The 26,282-nt window shown below is 42.5% G+C and overlaps 1 protein-coding gene across 1 annotated transcript in view; it reads right to left on the bottom strand.

Annotated features, from left to right (window-relative positions):
- TLL2 (tolloid like 2) overlaps positions 1-26,282 on the bottom strand; it is a 122,753-nt gene that overhangs the window by 37,359 nt on the left and 59,112 nt on the right. The window contains exons 4-8 of the mRNA XM_078434684.2: positions 17,524-17,679; positions 14,642-14,759; positions 10,163-10,341; positions 9,044-9,149; positions 1,653-1,777 (exon numbers count right to left, since the gene is read on the bottom strand). Coding sequence (XP_078290810.1) covers positions 1,653-1,777; positions 9,044-9,149; positions 10,163-10,341; positions 14,642-14,759; positions 17,524-17,679 — 684 coding nt within the window. The remainder of the gene's footprint in view (positions 1-1,652; positions 1,778-9,043; positions 9,150-10,162; positions 10,342-14,641; positions 14,760-17,523; positions 17,680-26,282) is intronic.

The raw sequence follows: 26,282 nt of genomic DNA, 5'->3' as shown, positions 1-26,282 counted from the left end.
GTCCTAAGTCTAGAACCTAGTTCTTACGTATGTGAAAAATATTTCATCCAATTTGTCCTTAAAAAGGAAGTATCTGTAGGAGTAAGCTCAGGACCCGCGGGTTCCTTACCTCCTGCCCCCTCCTGATTCCAAACCCAAACCCCTCCTCCTATGGGGTTACCCCAAAGTGTGGAAACATATGCATCTCTTCCTACATGCAATTCACCCTCCACTTGACAACTACCCCCCCTTTCAGTTACTACTTGAAATTACTGGAAGCTGCAGTTTTGGAGCCACAGGAAGGAATACTGAAGAGAGGCCCGTCATCAGTCTCAGGAAATCCTGGATATTGGGGCTTCGATATCATGTTACTGAACAACTGCCAGGCATCATGAGGATTATGCCCGGCAGTCAACACCCCCAAGGGTTCCATGGAAATTATTTTAGAATAATCATCAACATTCTGCAAGAATAGATGCATTACTATATGGCTCCATGGTATTTACCAGCTGCCTCGGATCCTTTTGGGAAGTAAGAGCCATATACATTATAACTAAATAAATACTGTGGCATTTCCCAGGGAATGCTATAAGGTTTCTCTTTCAATTCAGCAAGGTTATATGATACGTGTGACCTGCATTTCAGCCCTAACACACCCCCAGATGACTAATAGCTGGATGGACATATTTCTTAGAGTTTTGTGATGGACCAAACCCCACCCGGCCCTTTGCGTGCCCTGTGATCCCACTTAGCAGGGCAATGGGATAGCCTAGGTTTTCTAATATGGCGCCTATTTTGAACATTCTGTCCCATGATCAGACCGTGTGTCTGGTCTGGGGCATTTGGAAAATGTTACTGGACCTGTTAGCAATGAATTTCCTTCTTCCTCCCCAAAGTGCTGAATTGAATTCTCTCCGCTCAGTGGTAAAAACCTGGCTGCTCTAACTAATGCTTTGCACTGAAGCTCAACAACTTAAAGGGTCAGTGTGAGCTCACTTCCAGGGCCGCAGGCTGGGGGAGGTGGTGGTGATGCTGAACCAAGGGTATGGAAGGCAAAGAGGGCAGATTCAAGAGGAGGGGCCTTGCGGATGAGCAGAGAAACAGACGTCTCCTCAGACCCTGGTGTACTGTCCAGTCTTTGCTGGCAGATTTCTAGCCGATGACCAGAACCCTAGGAAGCCCCCAAGACCATAGACGTAACCTCATTTACAGCACTGAGTATTTGGGAAGCTGACTCCCACCCTCCTTCATTCACTGTCTTCCTGCAAAACCCTTGGTTTTTGTTTTGCCAAACCCACATCCCCTATTCCCACAGGAAGGAGAGGAGATTTTGTAGTTACAGGGTACGCACTGCATCGGGCCCCCATTCACTGTCGTTCCACTATCCTTCTTCCTCTTCAGAATATCAGGCCTTTGCCAGAGAATTCTGAGGATTCTGACACATTAAACTATGAGCTCCAAGACCTATTATTCATGTCACTACTGACAGTCACCTCTGCACGTGGGCCTCCTACACTGTCTAAAACCTCCATATAGTAGATACCAGAAATTATAGCAGCCTCTCCATATTCTCCAAGCTGTTTTTCCCAGCAAGGGGGAATGTTGGCAAAGGATGGCTGAGTCATGCTCCGTGGGTGCAACAGAGGCCCCGGGACTCCCCGGGATTCAGTTACCTGGGCATTTGTACAGCTTCCTGGCTTGCGCTATGTCTCCCTGACTGAGCCGCACGCGCTGACCAATGGTTGGCCTGACGCCATTGTCGTCTCGACGGGGGAGGATGGTGTCTAAGAAAACTCCTCTACAGGAAGAAAAGAGAAAGAGAAAGGAGAAAGAAAAGTCAAAGCTGGCTGGCTGGCCGGGCTGGAACTTACAGTCTTCATTTCCTTGCCCATAAGCCCGTTGACATCCCCAGCCTCTGGATGGCCTCTCTGTAGGCCAGTATGACTGAAGACGTTGCTTCACTCGTCCTGGCATGTGGGTATTCCGTTTCATGAGCGGCTTACTCACTTTCCAATGGGAAAATGACTCTGCCAAGCTTGCCAGTCTGCCCTAGTCCACTGGCTTAGGGGCTTCCTTACCGACATGCACTGTGCATTTCCACAAAACCCCTGACAGGTCCAGGCCCTGGGGCCGCCACATCCTACCACTTCAGGGAGCACCATTCAGAGAGACCGAGGTGTGAGTGGTGCCCCCCGGAGTTGTGCAACAGGCATTACTGAGCATGGATAAGTCTTGGAGGGGCCTCACAGGGAGCCTGGGGACCAGCACAGAGTGAGGCTCTCAGGGGCTGGTCAGTAAGTGCTGCTTGACGGGCTGGTGAATAATGGGAATCAGAGTTTGGGGGCCTTTCTGGCAAAGGGGATAATCAGATGGAAAGTGAGATGAATGTAGAGAACAGAGTTGAGAGAGTCCTAGTCTAGAAGTTTCTATGTAAGGCCTGGCTCCGCCACCTGGGTGAGCTTAGACAAGCCCTTTCCCCTCTCTGGGCTTCAGTTGACTCCTCTAACAGTAAGACAGTGGCCTAGACAGTCACAGCAGCCCTTTCCAGCTCTAAACATCCTATTCTACTCCCACGTGAATGAAGTCTAAAATGACCAAGTCAGGATGCCCAGCTGAGTACTGGCCCTATTTACATCTCCATGATGTGGGTGTGGTTGACCCCTTCCTGAGCCTCCTTCTCTGCTTCCAGACCCCCAATGAGGGACCCCTCCTGGAAGGTAGGGTCTCCCTTCAAATCAGCTCCTTCTCCAGTTACCAGTTTCTTCCCTCCCTTTTAACCAGGTTTCTGGAAACAATGGATCCCATTCTCTGTCTAGCTGCCCACATACCATTCACTTTTCAATGCAATTGCAATCAGACTGCACCAGCAACGGTCAGTGGTCACCAACTAACTGACAACTCGGATGGACACCTGTCAACCCCCACCTGCCCTCTTTTACAGCACTGCCACTTTTCTGCTCCTTCCTTCCTCAGACTCTCTTCCCCTGGTGTCCAGGGCACCACTGTCTCTGTGCGGCAAGTTAGCATCCAAGTCTGCTCCCCACTCCATGCTTTCCCTTGGGAATCTGCCCTCTTCCTCTCTCCCTTCTCCTGCTCCACCTGCAACTCTGGGCTTTAGCTGATGCCAATAGACTCACAGAGAATTCTCTGATTCTGACCCCAGAACCATCTGCTAAGCCCCAGATGCCTGGCGACCCCTCCACTACACTGTCATGTGGGTCTCATATCCATGTTCGTTCCATGACTCTTGTCTCCCAAGAGTGAATCTGAAGGCACCATGGCACCTTCTATCGTGCCTTGAATCTATGCCTTCCTCCTCATTCCAGAACACTGCCTTAGCTCAGGCAAACAGCATCCCCTTTCTGCATTCTTCCATAGCTTCTTAACTGGTCTCCCTCCCTGTAGACTCAGTCAGCTCTATGTTGCACCCACAACAGTGCAACGTGATTGTCCGGAAATGCAAGGGCAGCCTTGTGTCCTCTCCACTTAGAAGCCTCCACTGATGTCTGATCACCACCTGGATCCCCAGGCCCTTGGCTCACTGGCCTCTACCTTCCTCTTCAGCCACTTCTCCTGATACCTCCACCCCTCTTGGTAGCTTAAGCAACACCGAATCTCTGATAGCCCCAAACATACCCTTACGCAGGCTGTCCTCTGCGGAGGCTGCCCACTGCCCATCTTCTTGTCCACTAGCAAACTCCTGTTCATTCACCAAAACCCCATCAGATGGCTTTCCCTCTTCAAAGTCTTCTAGAACCCTTTTTATCCCTCCTTATCCTGAGTTATTCATTCCCTCCTCTGGGCTACCTCTTGGCCTTATTTGTCTAGTCTCTTCTTATCATACTGTATTGTCTTTTTTGAAGGGTGAAGATATTTGTCATCTCTGCTAAATAGTAAGTTCCTCAAGCAGAGAGACTGAGACTTTCATCTTTATGCCCTTAGGGACTGGAGCACAACAGGTCAAGAAATACTTTTTGAATTAAATTATGTAACCAAGGTAGGGCAGTGTCTTCAAAAAATTTTGCAAAGTAATTTACACCCAAGGGAAATGCGACAATGCATGTTACCTAGTTATTAGCTGCACTGTCCCTTCTCCTCCCTCTCACTTTCTCTCTAAAACATTTCCTTTCCCCTCAATTCTGCACTACTTTGGAAAATATATATTATTCTTATATCTTGCTGGTGGCATGTGTTATTATCTTTCTGGTTTTACATATATGTTTTCTAAATCAGACTTCAAACCCACTTTCTTTCCAACATAAGCAAGCAAGAGCCTAGATCATCTGCCGATTTCCTTTTAAGTATCCACATCCCCAACCTTTAACCACCTGGCCTGTCTTTCTCGATTTCCCATTGCCTTATCTCTGGGTCCAGAGCCTTCTAGAGAAACTTTAGGGGAATCCTCGTTTTCCCTCACTGACTTTGCCAAGTTTTAAACTACAAGTAATGACTCTACATAAAATTCTAAATCCAATCACCTACTAGATCTAAAAGGGGGCCCTTCTGCCCTATAATAAAATGGGTCCATTTGTAATTTTTTTCTTGATTCCCCTGAAGGAAGGAAATTTTCCTGCACAAAATGCAAAGCTCACCACCATCCCTTAGCAACCCAGGCCAACCAACCTTGCTGAAGACCACAGCATATAGGTGACTTTGCCAGTGTGGAGAACGTGTGCTCTCACTGAGCGTTCACAGGACCTTCTTATGTGCCAGGACCAGGCCTGAGCACTTTACATGCACCATCTCATTTAGTCCTTGTAACACCCTAGGCCAGTGCAATTATTAGGGTCTCCTCCCCACCGGTGAGAAAAAGCCTGCAGAGCTTAAGTGATTCTCCCAGAGTACAGAGCTAGTAATGGAGAGCCAGCCCTGGAACCCAGGCAGGCCAGAAGCCCATCTCCCGGCATCCTCCTCCTTCCAGCCAGTGTTCTCACTGCCCAAGGAACAATAGGCTTTAATGTGTGCTAGATAAATGATAGAGATAGGAATGTGAGAGACTTCAAAAACTGAAACAGCAGGAACAACATCAGCCCACACTCAGATAGCTCTTTGGGGCTGGGACGCCCTCCTTGACATGTCCCTGAGCTGCCAGCAAGACGGAAGGCTCTGGAAAATATTTACTACAAGAGGCCTCCCCCGCATGAACCGCTGCAGTGACATCCCTCTTTTATGTAGGACAACTCTTAGCCCTGACACTCTGCTAAACTAAGAAAAGGTTTGGCAGATGCTTTCGGGAATAAAGCTGTCAGCTCTGAGCTCTCCAAAGATGCCCCTGTACCACAGATCTCTCTCCCCAGCTCCTGGACCCTTGCCCAACGAAACCTCCAAACACATCACTCTCCGCAGCCGAGGTCCAACCAAGGGGGAGAGGGAGGGACTGCAATAAACCAGAAAATAAAGTGGGAAGGAGTCAGATCAATTGTAAAGATACACAAAGATTGGGTTTCCCATCAGCTGGAAGAGTAGTTGCCTCCAGATGAGCAAATGTTCTATAAGCCATTTTCTGCTCTTTTTCAAACTCAAAGACGATGCACAGGCTGGCTCCAGGGGATATGTGGCCAGGAGTAATGATGTGGATTTAAGGACTGGGAAACTTGACAAAAAGTGGGCCAGGAAAGACCATTACTAAGGATGCCACTGTTAAATGTCCCACTGAACAAAGTAGTTTCCTAAAAATCCATGCAGAAAGTTGGCAGAAAAGACGATAAAGGTATCCACTTGCTACAAAATAGCTTTGCCAACATCATTGTGAACCCTGAGGCAGGGGTGAGAAGATAGCTGTGGTAGATTGTTAAAATAATGGGAGGCACCTCCTAATGTCCATAGCCTTCACCTTGTACCTTGCTCCGACCACTGAAATGTGACAGAAATGATGTCCTGCAAGTTCTAGAACCTGGGTCTTAAGAGTCTTGTGGCCTCCCAGCTGGTCTTTTAGGAGCTCTGAGTTCCAGTGCAGTGAGGAGCCCTGTCCAGCCTGCCAGAAGTTGAAAGGCCACAGGGAGGAAAACCGGGGGGGCCCCAGTGCACAGGCAGCACAATGGCCAGACATGGCACTGGCCATCCTGGACTTCTCAGCCCAGTCACTTTGTCAAATGACTACTGCTGTGGAAATGATCCCAGGCAAAACCAGAGAAGAATGAGCCAGAGTGACCCACAATGTCACAAAAAATAAGTTGCTGTTATAAGCCATGACATTTGGGGGTAGACTCTTCTGAGGCAATAGATGACATCATGGTAGCAGAAGGAGAAGTCTGCCTCCCTTCCAAGCCTTCATGGGAACTGCTGTGCTTCTACCTAGCCGCCTATCACACCCATGTGCTGCCCCTCGCCAATCTCCCTCTGAGGGCTTCTGGGTACTCTTGGTGGGGAACTATCATTTCATGGGTTTGGTCCATGGGCTTCTACTGGTCAATGCTGATAAACTGCTCCACAATGACAACAGTGTTGTTGATGGTTATCTCTTTGAGGGGTGACAGGGATGGCATTATGAGCTAGAGATCACATGAAAAAAAAAAGATTTTTCTTAAAAGAAAAACAAGAAAAGAAATGCTGGTCCCAGAAGACACTGCATTCTTGCCTTGGCCTTTAATAACTGGCACATGGCAGGCACCAATAAGACAGTGCAGTTCCTATAGCCCATTGGAAGTAATTCATCCCCAACCCCCCCTGAACAGGAGACGCCTGTAGATTCTCCTTATGAAGTGACCACCACATTTGTGGATATGTGGACAGAAATGCAATGACGATAATGGAAATTTCTTCCCTCACCGAGTCCAGCATTGCAGATCTCCCTGTCTCCTTTGATCCACCCATTAATTTTTTCACTTAAGAAATATTTATTGAATATCTACTCTGTGCTAGGCTCCGTGGTAGGTGCTGGAGACGAGAGAAGAGGATGCCCTCAAAGATCTCAGTCTAGTGAGCCAGAGGGGGATGTAACAGGTACATAGGATTAGATTAATTTATAAGAATAATTAATAGACAACTTATAAGGCAATATGAAGAGTCATGACAGCTATGGAAACAAGACCCAAAGTACAACCTTCTCACTTGGGCCAACTTGACAGTGATTCTCTACAAAATCAATACTTTGTCTCTACTCAGCAGCCTGCCATCTCTGGGGCTGATGTACTGTGGCCCAGATTTTCCTACACCATTTCCCAAACCCTCAAGACAGCCCAGCCCCCACACCCAAGCATCCCTGCTCTGACCTTTCATGGTGGGCTGTCATCCTGCCCACCCATTGTCTCTTCGACTCCCCCAACAAACCCCCAGAGTAGGTCCTTCGAAGTCTCCTTTCCCAACATGGAAGAGGAAGCCTCAAATGTCCACATGGCAATGAATGCAAACATCTGTCAGTGCCTTGCCCACCTGCACTGATTAAGAAATTACAACAGGGAATGTTTGAGCTGGAAGGGGCTCAAAGAACATTTAGTCCAACCCTCCTATGAGGAAACCGATGCCCAAGGACGTGGAGATTTGACCCAGCACAAAGCTATCCCTAACTACTGTCTATACCTCCCTCAATAGCACGGTGCATGAGAACACAAGGCCTGGAACCTAGTCTTTGACTCTCAGTCCAGTGGTCTCTTCATTTCATGGTGCACCTCATATCCTCTGACAAGGAGCCGGGAGAAGAGTAATAAAAACAGGGTCAGTCACTCCCATGCCAGTTGTTCAAAGATGCTGACGTTGACAAAACTCTACCTATTAGAGCTCTGGAGAGATTCCCCCTGGGTGCAGGATGGTGACCATAACTAAATCAGCTGTGTGGCCAGAGGGACAGCACCACCTTCCCACTACAACTGGGAACATGGGATGCTGAGGTTTGGATACTCTCTCCCACAGTTCCATGACTTCATCAACAGCATGCTTTCAGCAGGGTTACCCAAGAGCCAATGAGCCCTGGGTACACTCCCAAGAGCTGTGTGTCTCCTGAAGGAATGGTTTCTTTTGATCTTTATGGACATGGCGACTCATGAAATGGATTGTTTCCTTCCTTGCAATAACTGCTAAGAAGCACAGGGCAGGATTTGCTGCCAGTCTGACCAAAGTGTGCATGACTTTCTGGCATATATTCTGAACAGGCAATTGATTCCAAGCTTCCATGCAGCTATCTACCCTTATTTTCCCCTCCCCCATCCTCAAGTTTCCTCATTTACTTGTTTCTTTCCTGTGTACGTGCTGGAAACCCAATCTCGAACCTTTTGTTTTTGAGTAATTAAATAGATAAATAGAAAGCAAACAAGCTGGTTTTAAGACGAAACTGAGAAAAAAGTGGCAAGTGAGAGAACATATGCCTTGTATCTCCTCTAACTCAAGAGTGGAAACACCCACAAAACTGGGATTCGTTGGGGGACACTTCTATATACAAAACACACATATGGTCTAGAAGCAAGGGAAATATTGGAAATACTTCACACCCAGTCCAGCACAGCAATAACTCATCAAAACAGATCCTACCGATGCCGACTGTAAATCACTGGCCCCAGCCATACTTGGGTACACCAGCTCCCATCAAGTGTGACCACAGGCGGGAAACCTGGACCTTTGTTCTCACTCTGACCCCAGCTACCTGTGTGCCCTCGAGCTGGCTGGAGCCTCATTTTCTTCACCTCTAAAATGAATCCACGATTTACAACTCCCCCAGCTCTCATATGGTCTAGCTTTCAATAAACCACACCTCTTTAAGGGAACTGGTTAGCACCACTAGGCTTACATCAAGGACGTGCTTTGGAAGACTCCCCCACCCACTGGAAATTTTACACAGAGCCCCTAAGTTATTATCCCGGCCAACCTCTAGATAATTTCCCCTTTCCAGTTTGCTGCTTGTGACATTAGGGCATGATGGAACACCAGCTTCACAATGGGATTCAATCTTATTAGCGGGAACCTGATTAGATTATATTTCACTGCAGCCCAGAGGCCACTGTATTTCAAGGACAGACAGGCCAACTGTGCTAAGAGCATGCAGAGACCCACTCTCTGCAGACCTCCAGGAATCCGACCCGAGCCTGCGGCAGGCACAGTAAAACACAGATGAGGCATAAGCATAGATTCCGACCTTGAGAAGGTGTTCCGGGCGTAGTGCATGATGCTGTCAAAGTCGTACGTTTCTCCCAGAGAGCTCACTTCCCCAGCTTCCATTTTTAAGAAATTATACTCCTGACCTGTGACACAACACTCTGTTAAGGCCTTTGAAAACCAAGGCAGGTACCTGAAAGGAGGCAGAGGGGGGAGAAGGAGGGCCCATAGCAACTTCTGAGAGCTCTGTTAGCCCAAATAACAGGGTTGTGGTCATTCTCATTGTTTTTAACAGACTGGAAATTTGAAACTTCAAACAGCCCTGTTCTTCCAATCCACCACCCAACCCCTCCCCAAGTGCCCCTGGAAACTCTTATACTAAGTTTGTAGGCAGGTTCGATATTAATCTGATTGTTCAAAAACTTAGAAAAAAAAATCTCTGATCTTGCTACTAAAGAACAAAAGAAAAATCAAAGAGTTAAGTTCAATCCCAAATAGTTCACAATTCAGACCCTTGAAAGCATTTTAAGGCAAACATATTATTCAACCAGCTACTTTCATGTTCAACATAGACTTCTATATAAAATTATTTAATATAAGAAGTGGGGTGTTTTGTTTGTTTGTTTTTTTGTTTTGTTTTGTTTTGTTTTGAGTCTAGATACTACCTGCCTTGGGGCAGAACATTTCCAGGCCAAAATACTACTTTTACATGTATTTGTGTCCTAATTGTATTTCAGTTTCAAAAGGATGTGTTGCTGAAGTCAGCAAAAGTGACTCTTATAAAAGCAACCAGGAGAACTCTTTTTTTTTTTTTTTTTTTTTTTTTTTTTTGGCTTCTCAGCCTTGATCCTGCAACAGTTACTCTGGTCCATTCTGTTCCTTTTAGGAAATGGAGTTGGATTTCATTGTCCTTTTACAACATGAAAAGTCATTTGGTTTCTGCCGTAACCCACAAGCTATGGCAGATGACCTCCCAGGAAGGGCCACAAATAACAGTGGCAGTGCTAGCAACAAATGTCTGCACAGTAGGGCTGCTGCCTCCTTACTTAACAAATGAGCATTCTTCGGGTCCCTGAAACCCCTCTCCTTTAACCCTGCCTGACCCAGGGGATGCCACCTTCCTGGCCAGTGGCTTCCAGACTCGATACTGGCTCCTTACCTGGCTGGATGTTCTCTCTGATGATGGTGACATGCTGATCTCTGTCGGGCCGAGTGTGTTCATGCCAGAACCCAACCACATGGCCCAACTCATGTGCCACAATGCCAAACTTGTCACAGTTTTTCCCAATGGATATGGCCTGCGGGCCTCCTCCTCGACGCCCAACATAGGAACAACAGCTGGACAGTGGCAGAAATACCCAGGTCAGCCGCTCAGAGAATAGGAAGAGTCTAATGCCCTCCCCCATGTGTGTGATTGTGTGTGTGCGTGCACCTGTGTGTGTGCACGCACACACATGCACGCACGCGCACACACACGCTAATCTAAAAGAAATAGATATTCAGAGCTGAAAGCACGTTCATTTTCCAAGTTACCTCCCAATACAGAAATTCCCTCCAAAAATTGTTCTCCTTTTTGGTGGTCACGGATCCACTTGAGAACCCAAAGAAGATAAGGTTTCTCTTCTTGGAATAAAGCCCATACCCTCCCCAACCCTGCATCCCCAAGTCTCTCCTGCATCATCTCTGATGACGAGGAAAGGAGTCAGCTGAGTTTCTGTAAAGCATGGTACCCTTATCAGAGAAGCCTTAGAAATGACTCCCCTTCTGGGCAAAATTGCTTTTTCAAGTAACATTTATTCCTAACATATTATTATATGTTATTCCTAATATAGAAAGGTATAAGAAAAGAAATAAACATGGCCCACAACCCCACCACCTCTATCACCCAGCTAACCTCTATCAAACATTAAAAGAAATATGTGTTCTGGGGCGCCCGGGTGGCTCAGTCAGTTAAGTGTCTGACTATTGATTTAGGCAAAGGTCACGATCTCATGGTTCGTGGGTTCGAGCCCCACGTTGGTCTCTAGGCTGACAGTGAGGAGCCTGCTTGGGATTCTGTCTCTCCCTTTCTCTCTGCCCCTACCCTGCTTGTGTGCTCTGTCTCTCTAAAAAGTAAACATTTTTTAAAAGTATGTGTTCAAAAGAGTCAAGTATTAAGTCTCTCACCCCCATCTCTAATCTCTTCATCCAAAGATAACCATTGTTAACAGTTTCTTGGATATCCTTCAGAAAAATTAGATACGTATACTTTTTATTATAAAATGCACTATGTACATCATCCTTAATTTTTACCTTTTTTCCTCCTTAATGTAGAGATCTTTTTATAACAATGCATACAGACTTCCTTCATTCTTTTCAAAGCAACAAAGTACTAAATTTTCTTTAATCTGACTCCTATTAATGTACATTTGGGCTGATTCCAATTTTTATTAGTTAAACAAAGCCTTATGGGAGAGGAAGACAAAACAAACAAATAACAACAAACAAAACAAATAAATGGTTGGACTCCTGTTTGTAGCATTGGGATTGAGAGATAAACGGGTTCATACATTTGAGATTTGATAGATACTATCAAACTGCAATCCCCAAATGTTGGGTCTACTTATATGCCCACTAATGATATATTTAAAAGCCCTATTTCCACACAACCTGGCCAACACTGGCTTTACCAGATTCTTTTTGTCAGTTGGATAGGTGAAAAATGGTACTTCAGTGTATCGAGATTGGATAGTTTTCCATGTTTTCTATGACATTTGTATTTTTTTTCTTGTGAGCTATGTGATCACCTCTTTTCCCCATCTTCTTTTGGGCTGTCCATCTTTTTACAAATGATATATAAGTACCCTTTGTGAATTAACGAAACAAGTCTTTTGATTGTCAAATGTATTGCAAATATTTTTCTCACTTTGTTTCTCAGTTTGCTTTTTTGTTTATGTATTGTCTTGGTTTTGTCTACACCACATATAATTTTTAAATTTCAATGTATGGAATGTCTTCACTTTCCTACATCCTGCTGGGAAAGGCCATCTACCTGCCAGGATCATAAATAAAATCCACTCTTGCTTCTCTCATAATAAAATAATAAAATTTTCAAAATAATTTTTAAATCTCTTTTCATTTCTTTATTTTTCCTTTTAAAAATGTTTACTATATTTGATCCGGCTAGAATCATTTTGATGTAAGAAGTGAGGTAGGAATCCAGCTTTATTTTTTTCACAACAAGCTGTCTATCTCAGTATTAAAATATCCCAAATGACTAATCCAGCTCTCACTCATTTAAGATGCTACCTAAATTCATGTATAGGCATATGCACTTTAAACTCTTTTGTTCCGTTCCAAATGGTTTTAATTATTACTAACTTCATTTGCGTTTTAAATCCTAGATGTTTGAACAGACCATCAGACCACTCCCCATAATCCCCTCTGTACCTCCATCCCCCTGTCCCTGTGTCCTTTCTCTCTCTCTCTATGCCTCTCTCTATATATCCCTCTATTTTTCTCTTTCTTCTTATTCTCTCTCTCTCTCTCTCTCTCTATATATATATATATATATATATCCCTCTCTCTGCCTCAGTCTCTCTCTCCCTCTCTCTGTCTCTGTCTCTCTCCTTCTCTGTTGGTTATTTCTACATGGTTGTTCCTCCAGATAAACTCTAGTGTCATTTAAGTTGTCGAAATATATATACACATATGCCCACATATACATAAATGTAGATGTCTGAATCCAAATGGCATGCTTTTATAGGTTATTTTAGGGAGTTCTGCATCTTTACAATGTTGAATATTCCCATACCAGGAAGTGGTATGCATTTCCATTTTTACTTTTTTTTTAAGTGTCCTTAGAGTTTTAGCATTTTCTTCTTACAGGTCTGGAGCATTCTTGCATTTTTATTAGGTTTATTCTTAGAGATATTATTTATTATGTCTCTATTAAAGTGATATTTTTCCTATTACAGAAGTGTATCAGATTGTTTCATTATAAGGAAAAGTAATTTTTTGTTTACTACTTTTGTAATGAGTCACCTTAATAGGGTCTCCTTTTGTTTCTAGTAGTTTCTCAATTGCTTTTCTGGGTTTTTAGACACGGTCATATTAACTTCAAACAATGCAAACATTGCCTTGTTCCTGCCGATACCTGTCATATGTATTTCCCTCTCTTATTTAACTATATTAGCTAGTATTTCCCAAAATATGTAGAATAATTGTGGTGATCATGAACACCTTTGCCTTGTTCCTGATTCTAACAGAAATGCTTCTAGAATTATCAGTTTAATTCAATGTGGGCTCTTGGGATACACACACACACGCGCGCACACACACACACAGGTTTAGCCATAGCTCTTTAATTTAGAATTGCAGGGCTTTTATTATCTCGACATCTTATAACATCAATCCTGAATTCTTTATGATCTAAGAGTTGTAAACAAAAAATAGAGCTTTTCTTTTACTAGGTAATGCAGGCGTGTTCATTCTACTTTTTGTTATTATGTCTAGTTTCATTGCTCTGTAATCAGAGCCTATTTTAACGCTGTTTCTGCCTTTGAGAATTCATTGAGGTGTTCTTAATGCTTAATAGATGGACAATGTCTATAAATGTTCAACATGCACTTACAAAGAAAAGATGTGTTATCAGATTGCCGAATCTGATAGACCCATAGGATCAACTCTTAATTACATTTTTCCAGTCCTCAACAGATCTCTACTTATTTTTTGGTCAACTTGACATTGATCTACTTGAGTTGACAGAAATGAAATAAAGTCGCCTGCTGCTGGTGTTTCTGTCAATTTCCCCTTGAATTCCCTGGGGCTTGCTTTATGACTCTTAATGCTATGCTATTTGGTGCATAAAGATTTATGACAGTTATATTCTCACTGTAGCTTGTACTCTTTCTCATTATAAAGTGCCTCACCTTTTTTTAAAAACACTTTCTGACTTTAAAAACAAAACAAAACAGGAATGAAACAAAAAAGGCCTTGTCTATAACTAAAATTATGATCCCAATGTTCTTTTTGTTAGCATTTGCCTGTATGCCTTCTTTCCTTTTACATGTAAACCTTTCTGGGTCATTTTTCTAGTAGTCATTTCATGCATATGCCATGTAGTTGGGTTTAAGTATTTGAACCAGAACGGGGAACTTTTTCTTCCAGTCAGAGAGTATATCACACTTACATTTATTGGCATAACAGATAAGTTTAATCAAAATCCAGGCATCTTATTGTGTGTTGTGTTTTCTGGAGGAAGTCTGTAAGCCCACGGAGCCCATAAAATTACCCACAGAGTTTTGCATAAATGTATATCTGTCATGAGGAAGCCCATAGCTTCATCAGGTTCTCAGTAGGATTGCTGACCTCAAATTGGTTCAGAACCACTGCTCCATACAAAACACCCCCAATTCCTTCGATTGCTCCCATGACAGGAGATCCAGACCCCTTGTCTTCCTAGAGTCTTCTTCTTGACCCACCTACTTTGTCACCGGATTGTGAGTTCATTGATGGCAAGGGGAGTTTCTGACAAACCCTAGATTGATACTTATTATAGCTCCTTGGAACGATTTGGTTGTACAGAGAAAACTCAAGACTCACAAGCCATCTGTCTGCCTCTGATTCCTCTGAGACGGCCTTGCTTTCACTTACTTACCCACACGTTCTGTAACTGAACACAATAAAGCTCTCTTCATCAGTCCTTTCTATGAAGGTCACACAGGTGTGCTTCTCCCAGTGTCTCATAGCCTGCTTAAAAATGGCCCTCTGGCTTCCTGAAATGACAGGGCAAGGCTCATCACTTCACTGATAGGTCCATGCCTTCCTTCGATGCTGTAAGGCGTGCTGACTTACAACACTCGTTCCAATGATCAAAAAAACTTGTTGGGGTGACACAGGATAGAAGTGCACTAGGAATAAGGATTGCTCTTGCTAAAGATATAACTTTCCTGAATCACCAGAACTCAGTAAGGGCTTGTGGATTGGAAAAGAGAGTAAAAATAGATGGTCAGAATATCCCAAGCTCCCCAACTTGTCCTGTGAAGGGAAAGTACTTAATTAAGCTTTAGAAAAATCTTACTCGGGTTATTCAATTTGGAAATTTTAGGCTTTTGAAGGAGCTCACCAGTACTGCATTCGGCAGCCTCTTTTTATTTTATATCTATAGGAGTGTATGTCCATATGCTCTAAAAAGTTTATTTTCATGCACATTCATGCTACTTTTGCATGGGCGTGCAGTGTCTTCTGGTGGATCCTTGCGCCTCATTTTCTACAAAGCCTTTGAAAACAGATGGATTTCATACTTTCTCTGAACATGTCCTCATAGTTCCTTGAACGGAAATGCGTTGAAAAGTAGAACAATAAGTAAATTGTCTGGGAGCAACAACAAAGTAGCTGTAAACTGTGGCTGATAGTTACTTGCCGTCGGTAAGTATTCTTTTAAAAAAATCTGTCAGCCTGAGATAAAGACGACTATTTTGATTTTGCTAGAAACAATGAGAAGGATCTAGAAAAAAATAGTGGTTTGGGGAGTACAAATGATGATTAGGGGTGGGTTCTGAGTTCTAGAGTGACCTTGTTGCCAAAAGCAAACAAACAAAGCACTGGGGAGGCTCCCGTCATAGCCTGGAAGACATGGGGGTGGGGGTCAAATTGTTGTCCCCCAAAGCACACATATAGAATAAAGAGTCACCTAGCTGTCCATTTTTTTTTTTTTTACATCTTGACACTTTTAGTTCAAATTGTTTATATAGCTCAAGCACTCACCAAAATAGCAATCCCACTAATTACAGAATAACAAAAACCACCACATAAAGAAAATTCTGTCTATAAAATTAGCTGATTTTGATGAAGGTTATATACATCTTTGGTCAGAAAAGCACACCAGCTCTGAAAGAACACAGGTAAGCACCAGAGACCAAAGGTGAGTAGCTGGTCAAAATTCCAACATTCAAATCCATTAGTCATGCTCCTTTTTTCCCAGTAGGACTGGGAGCTCCTGGAGGTAAAGTCTTGGCCTTTTTGTCACCAGCACCTACTTAAGTATCCGGCAAGCATCCTGGGTTACTGTCTCATGAGTGACGCTGCCAGGAGAGAGGAGGGGTGGCCCGGAGGCACTCCGTGCTCTCTGCCAGCTCCCAGGTCCCTGTCATCCACGTCTTCACCGTGCCTTTACCCATCAGGGGTTTTCAGTGGCTCTGGGACAGCTGCCTCATCAACAGCCTCCCCCAGAAGCCACAGAACCGCAGAGAGGAGGCCGACTTGTAGGTGCTGGCAGAATCGAGAGCCTGGAAGAGGCAGCTCCGTGTGGCTTTCCACTCAGGCATTTGACTAATACTGGCCACAGGCCTGCTATGGGCATAACTGTTGAATGTCTACTACTGTTCTGTTCTAGGTGTTGCAGATACAGGAATGAAAGCAAGACAAAAAAAAAAAAAAAAAAAAAAAAAAAAAAGATCCCTGCTCCCACAACGATTGGGCAGAGACAAAAAACAGGCAAACAAAAGTCAAAGCATTTCAGGTAATGGGAAGTACTACAAAGACTAGAAAGTGGGGTGCTGAGAGTGAGTGGCTCGTGGGAGTATTGGGGGTATCAGGGAGGCAAAGAAGGCTTTTGGGGGGACGTGCCATCTGATCTGAGGTGCCAGTGATAAGAAGAAACCATGAGAAGGTCTGGGGAAAGAATGTTCTAGGCAAACAGGGCAAGTGCAGGTGTGCTAGGGCAGCCATGAAATGGGCATGTTCCGGAAAGGAAAGGTGCCTGTGAGGCCAGCACACAGGGACTGGGGAGAAGAGAGGAGGAACAGGGTAGGACCCCAGGTGGGACAGGGGGCAAGGGCTGCCTGGAGGAGGGCCTTGGAGGCCATGGTCAAGAGTTTCAGCTTCATTTGTAGTGATGGGAAGCCACTGGCTGACATACATATTTTAAAGATAATGATACCAATAGCAAATATTACTATGTGCCAGGCACTATTCTAAGTGCTTTATCTAAATTAACTCACTTAATTCTCAAAACAACCCTATGGATTAGAAAATATTATCATCCCCATTTGCATAAGAGGGGACTGAGGCATGGAGGGGTTAAGTAACTTGCCCCAGGGTGTACTGTTGGCAGGTGCCGCAGCCCAGCCAGGGTTGGCCACTCTGGTTACCGTGTGGAGTGCTGCAGGGGTGGGGGGTCCAGATTTCTCATCCAGGCAGAACACAGGTAAGCCTTCCTGTGCAGCCACTCACAGCTTCCTTCTGTCTGGAGGGCTTTGCTCACATACCCATTGTGCAACCTCTGCTTATATTTCAAGACCAGGGCCCTATGTCACGCCCTGCACGGAGCCTTGGGGACCAGGTGACCACCTTTGAAGACACAGCCCTACCAGAGAGTGCAGCTTCCCCAGGCTTAGTGCACAATGGAGCATTAGCAGGTAGGACTGCTGTGGTCCCAGCGTTTGCTCCATTCCACCTGGACTCTTCCTGGGAGAACACCGTCAACCTAGGGAGACAGAGCACCCAGCCTCAAAGGAGGCCTCATCTGGGACCACTGACCAGTGAAGTTCCCTCCGATGACGTAGGGGATGACCCCTCCAGGCCATATCCTCTCTGCCCTCGAGGTTGTGGCTCTTCGGACACGCGGAGAAAAGGTCTCAGCTCTGGCATTTGAGGTCCCGGGGATCTGTAGAAGCATAGCATTTTCCTGGCCGTCTGCAAGAGAGGCATGCTGCCATTTACTTTGCCTTGAATTCCTTCTGTACATTATGATTAAGACTGTATTATTCATGAATCCATAAAAAGGGGTGTGTGAAGAACCTGTGTTCTACAGGGGGTATTTGGTCTGTTGAGGGTTTTGAACCCCTGGGTGTTAGTAAGGGTGCCAGGCCTCTGAGGGAAGCAGGTCTGGCTTGTTGGAAGCCTTGAACGGGCCCTGTGGGGCAAAGGGCAGCCAGAGACCCTCAGACTCAAGCTGCCCGGACAAGGCATCCTTTGGGAAGGAGCCGAGTTAGGGGTGTGCTCTCTTCTTAGCACTGAGAACACCTGAGGAAACTATTGAACCAGTCCCCTGCCCTGATGAAATACTCATCAGTGTTGGAAAGTTTGAAAACGATTTGGCCAGTCTGACAAACAGAGTGAACCAGTCTGTGATGCTGGGAAAATAAGCTCTTTGCAAGATAACCCCCTGGAAAAAGCCTCAGAAAATCCCCAACTCCTCCCAGTCTCTTGGCACAGCTGGACCTTTCAGAGAGAAACGTGCAGAAGAAATGGAGAGTCTGTTAAGGTCCTGAGTCCAAGGTGTGGCTCCTGGAAATAGCAGAGATAGACAGGTGGGATAAAATCGCTCAAACCTATGGCAACCAAAGAGCTGACTCCACATTCATTTTCTTGGTCATTCAGACAATGTAACGTTTTGTTTTCAGGCTGTTTGCTCAGATTCCCTCATGATTCTCACTTGGAGCATTTGCTCTCTAGTTTCTGCATCGTTTCCCTAAAAATCAGCTTTTCATTTTGTTGGTCCCTTTCATTTTTTATTATTTCATTAATTTTACGTATTTTATTACTTCCTTCCATTTTCACTTATTTTATTCTGATGTTTCCTTTCTATCTTCTTCTCTTTTTTAAAAACTGGAGATATCATTCACACACCCTAATAGACACTCTTTGAAGGTACACGACTTGGTGGTTTTTTGTATATTCACAAAGTTGTGCAACCATCACCACTGCGGAACTCTACACTTTCACCGCCGCAAAAAGAAACCTACTAGCAGTCACTCCCCATTCCTACCCTCCCCCCAACACCCCGCCCAGTCCTTGGCAACCAGTAAATCCACTTTTTGTTTCTATGGATTTGCCTATTCTAGACATTGTACATAAATGGAATCATGCAGCATGTAGCATTTTGTGTCTGGCCTTCTTTCACTTAATAGGTTTTCAGGGTTCATCCGCGTTGTAGCATCGATCAGTCCCGCATTGTAACTTACGGCTGAATAATATTCTATTGCGTGGATATACCACATTTGTTTATCCGTTTCTCAGCGGGTGGGCATTTGGGTTGTTTCTACTTTTTGGCTATCACGAATAATGCTATTATGCACATTAATGTACACGTTTTTGTGTGGAAGTATGCTTTCAGTTCTTTTGGGTATATGCCAAACTCTGGAATTGTTGGGTCACACAGTAACTTTATATTTAACCCTTCGAAGAACTACCAGACTGCTTCCCCTCAGCAACATACCAGGGTTCCAGTGTTTCCACATACTTGTCAACATTTGCTATTGTCAAGCTTGCTGATTTTAGCCATCCTAACGGGTGTGGTGTGGCGTCTCATTATGGCTTTGATGTGCGTTTCCCTAATGACTAATGATGCCGAACAGCTCTTCATGTTCTTATCAGTCCTTTGCATATCTCCTTTGAAGAAAAGTCTTTTCAAATCCTGTGTCTATGTCTTAATTGGATTGTCTTTTTACTGTGTTATAATTATTCTTTATATATTCTGGATACCAGACCCTCATCAGACATATGATTGATAAATATTTTCTGTAGGTTGTCTTTTCACTTTTACAGTAGTGTCCTTTGAAGCATGAAAGTTTTAAATTTTGATGAAGTCCAAGTCATCCATATTTTTTCTTTTGTTTCTTATGCTTTTTGGGCCATATCTGAGAAATTACAGCCTAATCTAACCTCACTAAGATTCATATCTATGTTATATCTATTTACACCTACAGTTCTACAGTTTTGGTGCTTATATTTAAGTCTTTAATCATTTTGAGTTAATTTTTGTATATGGTCTGGGGTAAGGGTCCAATTTTATTCTTCTGCATGTGGATATCCAGTTTTTCTGGCACCATTTGTTGAAAAAATTAGTTTTTCCCCTACAGAACTGTCTTGGCACTCTCCTAACAAATCAGTTGATCATCCTTTTCTGGCTTCTTTAGGTGAGTGTTTGGCACATAATTTTCAATCCTTCTTACATTCTAATACTAACATTTTAAGGCTAAAATTTCTCTGAGTTCCCCTTTACCTGAATTCTATCATTTGACATGCACATTTCAATATCAGACATTGATATATTCTGTTAGCTCCATTTAGACTTTCTTCTTTGATCTTTGACTTATTTAGAAGTGTGACTTTTAACTTCTAAACATCTGTTTCTCTGTGGGTGTTATTCATCTCTAACATTACTTTGTGTTCTAAGAACCCATTCTCCAAGGCAGGCGCGGGGTGGGCAGCAAACTTTTTTCTGTAAAAGGCCAACAGTAAATATTTTAAGTTTTGTGGTTAATATATTCTCTGTTGCAACTATCCAGTTATGCCACTGTAGTGTGAAAGCAGCCATAGACAATATGTAAATGAATGAGTATGGCTCTGTTCCAATAGCAGTTTATTTGCAAAAACAGATGGCAGGCTGGATTTGGCCTCCTGGCCATAGATGACTAGTCCATGCTCCAAGGTATCAATTCTTTGGTATTTTGACTCTTCCTTTGTAGCCCAGTATGTGATTGATTTTTATAAATGTTCCATATGTCCTTGGGATAATGCGCATCAATTTCCATAATTGATAGTTAAGGGGTGCTACATATGTTGTTCACACATTCTGTTTACAAATATTTTGGCTCCTCGGTGTATCAGTTACCAAGAAAAGTGCTTTAAGCATCCCTGACAACTAAGATTGTGAATTGTCATTTTCTCTTTTATTCTTAACTTCTGCTTTATATTGTTCAAGGCTACGCTTTTTAACACAAGTAAAATATTGTTAAAGGCTCCTGGTGAATTATTTATTTCATCATTAATGACCCTCTTTATCTGTAATAATGTTCATCCATAACAAAGATTCTTTTGGCCGATATTGATATTACAGTATCAGTTTTATTTTGATTAGTGTTTGCCTCGTATAGCTTTTCTCCACTCATTTATTTTTGATCTGTGTAATTATGCTTTTTTTTAAATGAGTCATTCAACAGGCGTTATTCTGTGACTAAATTACATTTCCCACAACAAACAATAAAATAAATTTTGCAATGGTCATAATACTGAGGTTCTATTTTTTTATTGTATATGAAATAGTTTTTATAAATTGAAACTTTTATTGAGATACTTGTAGATTCACATGCAGTTATAAGAAATAATAGAGACAGATTTTGTATATCCTGTGTAACTCCATTTCCACTGGTAGTAACATTTTATGAAACTACAGTACAGTATCACAACTCGAATATGGACATTAATGTAATCCACTGATCTCAGTCTGATTTCTCCAGCATCACATATAGTCGTGTGTGTGTGTGTGTGTGTGTGTGTGTAGTTGCACGGCATTTATCACATGTATAGGTTTGTGTATCCATCAAGATACTAAACAGCTGCATTACCCTAAGGATCCCTCATGTTGACATTGTATAATCTTATTTCCCTGCCCCTCTCCTATCATCCATCCCTAAACTCTCAACTCTAATCTGTTCCCCATTTAGAAAATTTTGTCATTTGAAGAATATTATATAAGTGGAATTTTACGGTACATAACTTTGGGAATTGGCTTTTCTCGCTCAGCATAATTCTGTGGAGATTCATCTGAGTTGTTTTATGTATCAATAGTTTCCTTTTATTGCTGAGCAGTAGTCCATGGTATGCATGCACCACAGTTTGTTTAACCATGCACCTGGTAAAAAGCATCTGGGTGGTTTCTTGACATTACAAATAAAGCCATTATGAACATTCATATACAAGTGTTTGTGTGAAGATAAGTTTTTATTTCTCTGAGATAAATACCTAAGAGAGGAATTGTTGGGTTATATGGTGTGTGAGTTGATTTCTGGGTTCTCTATGTTGTTCCATTGATCTCGGTGTTTATCCCTCTGCTAATATGACATTGTCTTGCTTAGTGTAGTTATACAGTAAGCCTTAGAATCTGGTAGAGTGATTACTCCCATTTTTAGGCTTCTTTTCCATGATTGTTCTAGTTATGTTTTCATATAAATTTTATGTCTGCCCATATGGATTTTAGAACAAGTTTGTCTGTGTCTAAAAAAACCAAAAACCAACCCAAACCAACAAACAAAAACAAAAAACATGCTGGGATTTTGATAGGAATTACATTAAACCTGTAGATAATTTGGAGATAATTGGCATCTTTACCATATTCAGTCTTCCAACCCATGGACATAGTATGTCTCTCCATTTACTAGGTCTTTCTTGGTTTCTTTCATCAGCCTTGTGTAATTTTAGTATACAGTCATTGTACATGTTTTTTGAAAGTGTATATCTAGGATGGAGTGCCTGGGTGGCTCAGTCAGTTAAGCATCTGACTCTTGATTTTGGCTCAGGTCATGGTCTCACAGTTTCGTGAGTTTGAGCCCCATGTCAGACTCTGTGCTGGCAGCACCAAGCTTGGTTGGGATTCTCTCTCTCCCTCCTTCTCTCTCTGCCTCTCCCCCACTCGCACTGTCTCTGTCTTTCTCAAGACAAATAAATAAAACTTTTAAAAAGTGTATATCTAGGTATTTCATTTTCTTTGAGTGCTTACAAATGGTATTGTGTTTTAAATTTTGATTTCTGCATGATTATTCTTAGTATATAGAAATGTAGGGGCACCTGGGTGGGTCAGTCAGTTAAGTGTCTGACTTCAGCTCAGGTCATGATCTCACTGCTTGTGAGTAGGAGCCCCGCATTGAGCTCTGTGCCGACAGCTCAGAGCCTGGAGCCTGCTTTGGATTTGTGTCTCTGTCTCTCTATGCCCCTCCCCCACTTGCTCGCTCGCGCGTGCGCGTGCGCGTGCTCGCTCTAAAAAAAAAATAAACATTAAAAAATATAAGCAATTTGGGGGTTTTGGCCTTGTGTCTGCCATCTTGCTAAATTTGCTTATTAGTTCTAGGATTTGTTTTTTGTTTTTTGTTTTTAGATTCCTTCGGATCTTCTACACGCACAAACGAGTCATTTGGAAATAGAAACAGTTTTATTTCTTCCTTTCCAATTTGCATGCCTTTAATTATTTTTCTTGCCTCACTGCAGTGTCTATAACTTCCAGAACTATGTTGAATAAGAGCATGAAAGCAGACATCCTTGCCTTGTTCCTGGTTTTAGAGGAAGTATTTAGTCTTTTACTTTAAGATATAAGCTGTAAGGTTTTGGCAGATGCTTTTTATCAAGTTAATTTCTCTCTATTCCTAACTTGCTGTGTTTTTATTGTAAATGTCAGATTTTGTTAAATGCTTTTTCTGTATTCGTTGATATGATCATGGGATTTTTCTTTTTTAGCTTGTTGATATGGTAAGGTTACATTGGTTGATTTTCAAATATTGAACCTTGCATGCCTGGATTAATTTCATTTGATTATGGTGTATAATTATTTTTTATACATTGATGGTTTTGATTTATTAATATTTTGTTGAGGATTTTTGCATATAAGTGTAATTAGATTTTAGTTATGTCTGTTATAAACATCAAATAGCTACATTTTTTTTCTTATTGCTCAATCTAAGAATCTCTCTTTTTTTTTTTTTTAATTTTTTTTTTTTTAACGTTTATTTATTTTTGAGACAGAGAGGCAGAGCATGAACAGGGGAGGGGCAGAGAGAGAGGGAGACACAGAATCCGAAGCAGGCTCTAGGCTCCGAGCTGTCAGCACAGAGCCCGACGCGGGGCTTGAACTCACAGACCGTGAGATCATGACCTGAGCCGAAGTCGGACGCTTAACCGACCGAGCCACCCAGGCGCCCCTAAGAATCTCTCTTTTAACAGGTGAATTAGACTTATTTTATAACTGATATACCTGGGCTGATTTCCTTCTCTCTGTGTGTGGTCACTATCTGCTATCTTTTTCTTTGCTTCTTTTTATTTCTCCTTTATTGCTTTCTATAGGATTAAGATATTTTTCTATATTTACTTTTTATTTCCATTGTCTCCTTTCTATTTTAGTATTGACTTTTATTTTTAACATTCATACTGGACTTAACAAAGTACAAAGAATTAGTGAACTATAAGGTAGATCTGAAGAAATCAGAATCTCCATTCTCATTCTGAGAATACGAGGATCTTAAAGTATTTTAATTTGTAAACAGAACTTCCAATTTTTCATGTTATTGTTTACTTGCTTTTAAGACCCCAAATTAGTCACTATTACCAGTGATATGGTTGTTTGCAATGCAGATTTATATCTGCCTTCATATACACCATTTCTGTGCTTACTGCTACTTCTCACATCTCAAATCTTCCTCGTGGAAATGCATCTTTTATTATTCTCTCATGATGATCATACACTCTCTCAGTTTATTTTATCTTCAGTCTATTTCACCTTCAATCAATTTATTTTATCTGCACCCTGGAAACTAAGTTTAGCTGGGAAAGTACAGAATTCTAAGCTGAGAGATATTTTTCTTTCAGCACTTCAAAGATAGCATTCCAATGTCTTTTGGTCTTTATTGTTACCAACAGAAGGTATCCTTATAGTTTAATGGTCATTCCGTCACCTATCATTGTGCCTTAGGTAATCACAGGCAGCAATGTGGCAAGTGGAAGTTTGCTATTCATTTCCCATAGTGTCTTCAGTAAGTCTCTTAATTTTCTTCTGCTGCCAACTCTCCTGTGGAGAATGGGCAGAAATAATTCTCTATTTGGGACCAACACTAAGACATACCTATCTAGTAGCTTCCTAATCTGCCTGTTTTTTTCCCCCCTCCCTACTATAGTTTCAAATTCTTCTGTTGGTTCTTTAGACACGTTACATATACTTATTTAATCTCCTTCAGACTGTTCTATTATTTCTGTGTCATTGGGTACTAATTCACCAATTTATTATCTCTGCTGATTCTCCTTCATAGATTAACTCTTTGTGTATCTAATGTTTTTATTTAAAGTTCACTTTTAGGGGAGATCATTTCTATCTGAAGGAGTCCTCGATGCCATCAACTATGAATGTGACCCTATTTTTCATTTTTTCAGGGCTGTTGGGATTCTAGGGTCCTAGATCAATTTTTAAGTTAATTTCTAAGTTTAGGGTTTCCATATTTAGGAAATGTAATTTGAGAACTTACACCTGTAGAGGGAACAGGCTTTCAGATTCAGTTGCTCATAGAAGATTTTTTTTTCTTTTTTTTAGCCACACTTAGAGCCTAGGAAAGATAGCAAGATTTCTTACCACTCCTCTTAGCCACTGGGCAGAGTTTTCTATTCTCTTTCTCTTTTTTAGTGAATATGAAGCCCTTTGACAGTGCTCATTTTATGCAAGATCTTAGTATTCACTTTCTGCTTCACATGGGACCAAGCCCACATCTCCTTTATTTATAGGCCCCTTGTTCCCCAAATCCTAGCCCAGTTTGAATGCCCTCTGCGAAGTCTTACCACCATCTGAGGCTTAATTTTATGGGTTTGTGTTCCCTATTTCTTCTGATCATGGAAATTTCCCTTTCTGTCCTTTGATCTTAACTGTGTATCTTTTATTCAGGAGGGTGGAAAGGTTTACATACTATTTTTGGCAGTTCTGTATTTGTATAGGGGTTCCTACTAATTCAGTTAGTCATATAAACAAGAAGGTTGGCATATAATACATTTTTAAACCTAAAAATAATTGTTTTACTGGTAGAATTTCTAGATCAGAAGTCACACACTTGCAGCTCTTGGGATAAACCCATCCCGCAGATGTGCTTTGCTTGGCTTGGACACTCTTGGCCCACACTGTTTTTTGTTTTTTTTGTTTAATATCACTTCAGAAGCCAACTTTTAAAAATCAAGGGATTTCACATAAGAATACAGATTTTCATGAAAAACAGAAGGATGTGGCAACACTGGGTCCATGTCCCCTCATTTATAACCCACTCGAGTTCTGCAGTACCTGCTCACCATAGCCAAGACATGTTTTCCTGGTTGTCAGAACGTCTCCCCGCCTTTCTTTGGTCCCGTCTAGCCCACTTCACCCATTGACATTACCTGCGAGGCCTCTGCAGATACTCTAATCGGCTATCCCAACCCTTGACTACAAATCGCAGCTAAGTGCCTTCAAATTGAGTTGTCCCCACAGGCAGGAACTGTGGCTGGCTTGTCCACCACTCTATTCACACCCAGCACAGTGCCTGGTTGGTGGTAAACAGTCAGGTGCTTTTGTGTTTTGAATGAATGAATTGGATGAGTTATTCTAAAAATAAACAGCCCTACGGTCCAAACAATTCTGCGGCGGAAACCCCTCCAAAATGTCGGCAGCCCTAACGCCCTTAACGTTTAAATCCTGAGAATCATCGCGTCTTAAGTAATCACAGGCAGCGATGTAGCAAGTGGAAGTTTGTTATTCATTTCCCCGTAGGGTTTTCAACAAGTCTCTTAATTTTCTT

This window comes from Panthera onca, chromosome D2 (genome assembly GCF_046562875.1).
Source record: "Panthera onca isolate mPanOnc1 chromosome D2, mPanOnc1 haplotype 2, whole genome shotgun sequence".
NCBI classification, from domain to species: domain Eukaryota; kingdom Metazoa; phylum Chordata; class Mammalia; order Carnivora; family Felidae; genus Panthera; species Panthera onca.
The sequence above is the reverse complement of the archived record's forward strand: the minus strand, read 5'-3'. Positions and strand labels throughout refer to the sequence as shown.